Here is an 8,140-nt window from a genome sequence, read left to right as displayed (position 1 = left end):
TAATTTGTGTCACAAAAGTCACGCCAATTTCTGTTAGTACAAGCAATTCTTGATTAATATAGTACTAACAAAAAACTTAATAATATAATATAGATATAATAATACAGATTCCCACAATATTGTCTTTCGATTAATTTTTCCCTCAAAAAATTGCTAATATTGTAATTTGCTATTGCTAAATAGAAAAATCATTGTAATAAATGAAAATGTTACTATTAAATACACTTGAGTGAGTCTTTATGTTCCAAGTTACATATATTAATTTACGTACATGTATTCAAAATATAGAAAATGAATTTATGTTTTTTAATCTTTAATATTTTAAAAAATATATGTTTAATGAAATCCAATAAAAAAATATCTTAATTTATATCACTTTAACTTGAAATAGAAAGAAGAAGATAAATAGAGTAACAATATGTGAGATGATTAAATTAATTTTCATTGCCTATTAATATTATTTAATTTTAATTTATCGTTAAAAACTTAAATATAAACCTCATCATACAGTTTTGATATTTTAGGGATTTTAAAATTAAGAGAAGGTTTTTCATTAAAACAAAATAATTAATGATAGCAATAATATCTTAATATGAAAAAATTGAAAACAAAACATAAAAATTATCACTTTTATGAATGAGATGAAATTACTTATTTTTGTTATGTGGGTTTTTTCTATATCAACGGATATTATAAATTTTTGTCAAACAAACATTTTCAAAACAATTTTTTTTCCCTGAAAAAACATATTAAAAAGTCAATATAATTAATAAAAATAAAGTGAGTCAATATCATTCAACACAAAATTTATATGAAACCGTCTCATGATTTAATTTTATGAGACGAATATTCGACTTCATCGAGTTTATAAAAAAATATTAATTTTTTATCAAAAATAATATTTTTAATTATAAATATAAATCAGATCAAACAATAAATCAACTGTACAAAGCCATCATGTTAGATGTAGACGAAAGTTATTAATTATTTCCATAAAAAGCACTGTTAAACATTTATATCTCTCTCTGAACAAATCTTCAAAATTTTTGTCTCTGGCCATGCAGTTAAAAAGTACCAATTTTTCTTAGCTGTTGGAGCATGGATCAGTGAATCATACGACATTTCCCATTCTCATTATATTTCCTCCCAAAAATCGAAGCTTAATTGTATCAAAGTGAGCCCAGAAAACAAGAGGAAAAAATGGAGTCTACCTCAGCTTCCCGGAGCTTTTTCGTGCTCTGTATGCTTTTGTTTTCTGCTACTCATATCTCGTTTGGCAGCGTCACCTATGACAGAAAGGGCCTTATAATCAATGGCCAGAAGAGAATTCTATTTTCGGGTTCCATACATTACCCAAGAAGTACCCCGGATGTAAATAATTCATCATTTCTTGAAATTGTTCATTTTGATTTCTTGGTGGATTGTTTTTTCTTTGGCCCCTGGAAATTGATATAGTAATAACTTGATAATGCAGATGTGGGAAGGACTTATTTCGAAGGCTAAAGATGGAGGATTAGATGCAATAGACACCTATGTGTTTTGGAACCTCCATGAACCTTCACCAGGAATTGTACTCGATTTAATTTCTTCAATTCTTGTCCAATGCTACCTTATTTACTGGGCTTCTTGCTGTTTCTTTCCTTAAATTGGGAATTAATGAGCTGTTTCTTGTTGGGTTTTAGTATAACTTTGAGGGAAGGTGTGATTTAGTTGGATTCGTGAAGTTGGTCCAGAGAGCAGGATTGTACCTAAATCTGCGTATTGGGCCTTATGTTTGTGCGGAATGGAATTTTGGGTAATGGGATTTGTTTTTATTATGTAGTAAGATTTTACTCTCTGATGTTTTCTTCTTTATTTATTTGTTTTTATTATTTGTATTATGGTTTCAGTGGGTTCCCAGTTTGGTTGAAGTATGTTCCAGGCATTAGCTTCAGAACTGACAATGGGCCTTTCAAGGTCTGTACATTCATGATGTTCATTGCCTAGGAGTAATTTTTCATTTTCTGAGATTTTTTTTGGTTTTGCTTTAACATTATTGATAAATGTTAGTATTGGTTTCTTGAAGATGGCAATGCTAAGTTTTACTCAGAAAATTGTCCAAATGATGAAGAATGAGAGGTTGTTTCAGTCTCAAGGTGGCCCTATCATTCTCTCCCAGGTATGTTCAGTAATGGAATACAGCATTCTTGTATAATTTTTTATTTTTTTCTGAAAAAAACATAATTTATGCCTAATTACATTTATTAAGTCATACCGACTACCAAACAGAGCAGGTACTAGTGATTTTACCTTTACACGCATAAGGAAGAATATTTAGAGGGAAAGCCATAAATTTCAAAACTCAGGAGTGATTAATCAATGATAGGCTCTAATATTTGGAGTGCATGTCCTTGATTCCAGTGTACTCGATGTTAATGATGTAGATTGAAAATGAGTATGGTTTTGAGAGCAAAGCTTTTGGTGCCGCCGGTCATGCATATATGACTTGGGCAGCTAAGATGGCTGTCGACTTGAACACCGGGGTTCCATGGCTTATGTGCAAGGAGGATGATGCCCCAGATCCGGTGGTAATACTCTTTTTGTTTTTGTATATTCTAGAAATTATTAACTTAATATTTTGTTTAAATCATTTGGTTGAACAATGTAATCAAATTACTTGTAAGTACGGCAATTTTGTTGAGTTTCTTTAATTTTTTATGACAGATAAACTCGTGCAATGGTTTATACTGCGATTATTTTTCCCCGAACAAACCTTACAAGCCCACGATATGGACCGAGGCTTGGACTGGCTGGTACAATCGAATTTCCCTCATTCTTAAAATTTTGATGAATGAAAAATGAATGCCATGTTTTTTACTGTTGTTCCATCTCAAGGTTTGAAGATTTTGGTGGGCCTATTCATCACCGTCCTGTAGAAGATTTGGCATTTGCAGTTGCTAGGTTTATTCAGAAAGGAGGCTCCTTTGTAAACTACTACATGGTTTGCAAAAATCTCTCGGTTCCTTCACTTTTTTACTCAAGTTTCTTATTATTCGCCGTCTATAAAACTTTATGTCACACTCGCATCAATTAAAGAATATGAAAAATCACAGCAGTCGAAGAACTGCTAAAATTTGATATAGTTTGTTGTAAGAGTGATGTAGTGAGTGTGCAGTCTTTTAGTGATTTGCATATAAATATATGGATCCTAATCAATGGATGTAAATTTGATAGATATCTGTCTATTATTTTAGTTTCCACTGTTTGAAACGTTAATGATTTGATCAAGTACTAAAAAATTTGGTTCCGGTATTCTGGAACAAATATTAAATGGTTTATTCTGTCTAAAGACATGCATTTTTAATCTGCTATATGAAATTCATGAACTCATCTTAGTTTATTTCCGACAGTACCACGGAGGAACAAATTTTGGAAGAACTGCTGGAGGTCCTTTCATCACTACCAGCTATGATTATGATGCTCCAATTGATGAATATGGTGAGAGATAAATAGTTCAAGACCATGTTACTTGTTTTTTGTTATGCTCTTATCATAGCTAATTGGTTCACTAATATTTGGGTAGGCTTACCTAGGCAGCCGAAATATGATCATTTAATGGAGCTTCACAAGGCCATAAAGTTATGTGAGCCTGCCTTGGTTGCTTCAGATCCTACTGTAACTAAATTAGGAAACTATGAACAGGTTTGTGTTATTGTTTAACTACTGTAATTCTTTGCATTCCAATTAAAGGACAAGGCATTGGAAAATAAGCGAGTCCTTGTGATCAGTTAACCTCGTGAGCTCAACTATGAACGTCAGACTAAATATTTTTAAATAATTGAATCATATTAAACGATGTGATATGTATTATGATTTGAACGTTTTTGTAACAAGAAATAGTCAAATAGTCAATATGTTAACCGAGTAGAAAGATTAAATAGTTTGATCACTTAGTATGGCATCCAATTCTGGACCGCAGGAAATATTTCTTAGTGCTTCGGTTAGTTTAGTCTTTCGTGGTATGAGACATTTTTGTGCTTCTTTCTTTATCGGGATTTTGATGCTTCGTCTTCAGGCGTATGTATTTTCTTCAAAATCAGGCCAGTGTGCTGCTTTTCTATCAAATTACCACTGGGACACAACTGCAACAGTGAAATTCAATAACATCCAATACGACTTACCACCTTGGTCGATCAGCATACTTCCCGATTGCAGAAACCTTGTTTTTAACACTGCCAAGGTAAGCTAAACATTTCCCTGTGTAGAGAAGTAGAGCTACCCTTGATTTTCCTGAAATATTCTTTTATGACATTTTGGTATTTTTTTGTGCTGGTTACCATTTTCAAATTTCTTGTGGATTCCTCTCTGGCTATCAACTTATCATCTTCTCACAATTTGATTTAATCCATTTAGGTTGCAGCTCGAACATCCCAAGCACAAATGTTGCCTACAAATGTTAGAACACTCTTGTGGGAGACATTCAGTGAAGACACGTCCACCACTGATGTCGATTCAAAAATCACTGTTTTTGGTCTCTTGGAGCAGTTAAATGTCACTAGAGATGCTAGTGATTATTTATGGTACACAACCAGGTAAATACACAATTTAATTCGACTGTTCTTGAATATTGTCATTAATCTAAAGAATTTATATATACAAGTTGGAGATCTTTTCAGCATCAACATTAGCCCAGCTGAATCTTTTCTACACGGAGGGCGGAAGCCAATTCTCACTGTGAATTCGGCAGGCCATGGCTTGCATGTGTTTATTAATGGACAATCATCAGGTTCTAAGAACTTTTCTTCTTTTTTGGTTATGGAAATAAAAAACAAGCGCTAGCATAATCGGATTATTCTACTCTAAGTGAGGATCGACCGAGAATTCGCTGAACCTAGTCATTATTTTCATATATATCTTACATTAGTTTACACTCGTGTTCAAAATGGAATACAACAAATTTGAGAAGTCGCCAGTAGCTATGTGATTAAATAATTCCTCATTACAGGTTCAGCCTATGGAACTCGTGGAAACTGGAAAGTTACTTTCTCAAGCGATGTCAACTTTCACGCTGGAATGAATACAATTGCCTTGCTCAGCGTAGCAGTTGGATTGCCAGTTAGTTTTCTTGATCTTTTATACCGTAACGTTATTCTTTCTTAAATTAACCCTGGTAATAATGCTACTGGTTTTCAAGACACCTGTTCTGGATTAGAGTCCCACAGAGTGTGTGAGTGTGATTTTCCTCTTAGAAAAGAAAAATACCTCTGTTAAAGACCCCATCTTTAACAAGTGTAGGTTCATTGGCTCTAAAAAAGTTGCCCTACCAGTAGTTATACTATACTTCCTGGCTGCCTGTAGTTCATATTTTTCACACTCACACTCACACTCACACTCACACTCATGTCTCTCTTTTGTGTACAAAGAACGTTGGCCATCGATTTGAAACATGGAGCGCTGGAATCTTGGGACCAGTTACAATACATGGACTAGATCATGGAACGTGGGATTTATCCCGACAAAAATGGTCATACAAGGTAATATATACTTCATTTTTTATCGCTTTTATTTATCCAATAAACATTTAAGTTTGCACTGGGGATGTAATTTGTCATGCATTCAGGTTGGGCTGAAAGGAGAAGCCATGAACTTAGCTTCACCAACACAAAGTTCATCCACTGATTGGATACAAGAATCCTTGGTTGCAAACAAGCAACAGCCACTGACTTGGTATAAGGTACTTATATTAGCTTTAGCACAAGCTGAATGTTAATAATGCCAAACAACAAATATCATTAGTTCTTCAGTTTTTCTCTTTGTATAATCGAATGCATTGTAATTTCTCTGTGTTGAAATCAATTTAGAAGAATCCATTACCATTGTAACTCATAGATTTTCCAAACAATCTGTAATTGTTTAATGAAATGAACCACTTTATCAAGTGGCTGCGATCTTTGTTGGGACATTTGCCTGAAAAAATAAAGGTGTGACTACAAAAGCCCTCAGCTAAAATTTGTTTAACTCGGCTTTATAAAATGTTTTGTTTATATGAAAAATAAAATCATTTTTGCGTTTGGATAATATAATTAAAATTCATTTTTAAAATTTAAAAGAAAATTGAAGCGCAAGACTTTAAGCTACATTTTCTGCTTCATGATTTCAGTTGTCTCAAGCATTATATATAAGATTTGCACCTTCCTTGCAGACTTACTTCAACGCACCATTAGGAAACGAGCCATTGGCGTTGGACCTAAATTCTATGGGCAAAGGTCAAGTGTGGATCAATGGACAGAACATCGGAAGATATTGGACTGCTTATGCTACAGGCACTTGCAATGGCTGCAGCTATGCAGGAACATATAGACAGCCTAAGTGCCAATACGGATGTGGAAAACCGACACAAAGATGGTACTCATTTTTCTTCCTACACATGTATCATATGATTTTCAGTCGTTCTATTAAATGCTTAGTCTGTCTCTTGTCTTTCACTCGGGTTTTTCAGGTATCACATCCCTCGGTCATGGTTGAAGCCGGCACATAATTTGTTGGTAGTTTTCGAGGAAACTGGTGGGGATGCTTCAAGAATATCTCTTGTTCAAAGATCACTTACGTATATATAGAAATGAAAAGAAGCAATCATACATACTTGTGTAAAGGCTGGTAATAAATGAGTCACTATCTGAAAGAAAAAAGAAAGATAATTACTCTGTTTGTGCCAATAAATGGCTCCATTCTTTGATCTATTTTATTTGTTATAAGGTGAGGAGATATTGTGTATTCCATAGTATTTAAAACTTTACTCATTGAACTGATTGTAATTTTTATTTATTACTATTTATTAAGTTTCTTAGAGCTAAAAGATTTGGTGTCATAGTCTATTTTTGTAATTAAACATATTAATAAAGTGTCGAGTTTTTAGTGTAAGACGGTGTAACTCTGTGGATGATATGTATTTCCTAAGCTTGAAGTTAAATTTTATCCCTACTTGGTCTGTTCTCTTTCGCTCTATTTTTCTTCAATTAAGTGTATCAAAATTGTAGTTTAGTTTATCGATTATCATTATTTTCCAAAATTACATTATGATTTTCATTTAAATATAAACTAAATTAATTATAAAAAAATTATATAATTATGCAACACGTACTAAGGGTCACTAATTATCATTATTGATAAAGATTTTATATAATTTTCAAAAGATAAGTTTGTTTATCTTGTCACAGTGGTGCTTTCAAATCTTTAACATTGGCAAATATGAGAGAAAAATGTGATTTAATCTATCATTAACATGGTTGCACCACCTATGTTTTAGCTTTTGAGTAAGTCTTTTATGACTGTCTTACGGATCTTTATTTGTGAGACAAATCAATCATGTCCATATTTTACCATCAAACCTTTTCTTATTTTCTTAAAATAGCTTTTATTTTTAAATTTTTCAATCATATCTTTATCTATATATTTTTTTAATTCAATTTTATATTTAACTACTTTTTTAATTTTTTAAGATGATTATGTCACCCCTACTATAAAGACGTGGAAAATTCATTTATTTGAAAATAAAAAAAAATTATAATGTGTGAATAATTATTCAATTGTAAGCACACATCGCGTACACAAGAACATTAGTTTTATACGCAGCAAAGACAACCTATTGTTTTTTTTATTTACGTTTCAATTCGGGTCCCGGGGAAAGCACAATAGTGGTTTAAGAGCTAGGTTGTGCTTTAATTAATATGTTTTAATTAATATTTGTTTTCTTAATATTTAATTTTATTATATCGTGTACCAATCGTGTTTAATTTTGTAGAAAAATTCGAATTTTGGAAAATATAGAAAATCATTATAAAAAAACGTATTCAACCACAACTTGAACAAGCCTTTAAATTTAAAATTTATTTTCCGGGGTCCCGAAATATTGAATGCCACAATAAGGGATCAAGCTATTTCTGTCACATCTCATATATTTTTTTAAAATTTTAATATTATTGAAATTTTTTTTTGTCTAGATTTTGAATATTTAAATTCACATCACTCCTAATATAAAAATTATTAACAATAAATTTAGAAATAATAAAAATATTTATTTGATACTACACGTATCGAATGCCAAATTTAATAATATAATATAGAGTGGGTCTCATGTGAGACCGTCTCACGGATCTTAATC

General features: G+C 32.1%; 1 protein-coding gene across 1 annotated transcript; it reads left to right on the top strand.

Annotated features, from left to right (window-relative positions):
* The first annotated feature begins 1,013 nt into the window (after positions 1 to 1,013).
* On the top strand, positions 1,014 to 6,956 carry LOC140966925 (beta-galactosidase 3-like). Its single transcript, XM_073427237.1, has 18 exons — positions 1,014 to 1,371; positions 1,475 to 1,570; positions 1,683 to 1,795; positions 1,890 to 1,956; positions 2,066 to 2,158; positions 2,424 to 2,567; positions 2,704 to 2,792; positions 2,875 to 2,980; positions 3,390 to 3,477; positions 3,563 to 3,681; positions 4,055 to 4,219; positions 4,393 to 4,571; positions 4,656 to 4,765; positions 4,985 to 5,094; positions 5,403 to 5,513; positions 5,600 to 5,713; positions 6,182 to 6,384; positions 6,479 to 6,956. The coding sequence occupies exons 1-18, from the start codon at positions 1,201 to 1,203 to the stop codon at positions 6,594 to 6,596; spliced, it is 2,196 nt and encodes a 731-aa protein (XP_073283338.1). The 5' UTR covers positions 1,014 to 1,200; the 3' UTR covers positions 6,597 to 6,956.
* Positions 6,957 to 8,140: the final 1,184 nt, after the last annotated feature.

The sequence above is a fragment of the Primulina huaijiensis genome, unplaced genomic scaffold, assembly GCF_012295235.1.
Source record: "Primulina huaijiensis isolate GDHJ02 unplaced genomic scaffold, ASM1229523v2 scaffold208268, whole genome shotgun sequence".
NCBI lineage: Eukaryota > Viridiplantae > Streptophyta > Magnoliopsida > Lamiales > Gesneriaceae > Primulina > Primulina huaijiensis.
Note: the sequence above shows the minus strand (reverse complement) of the source record. Positions and strands in the feature narration are given on the sequence as shown.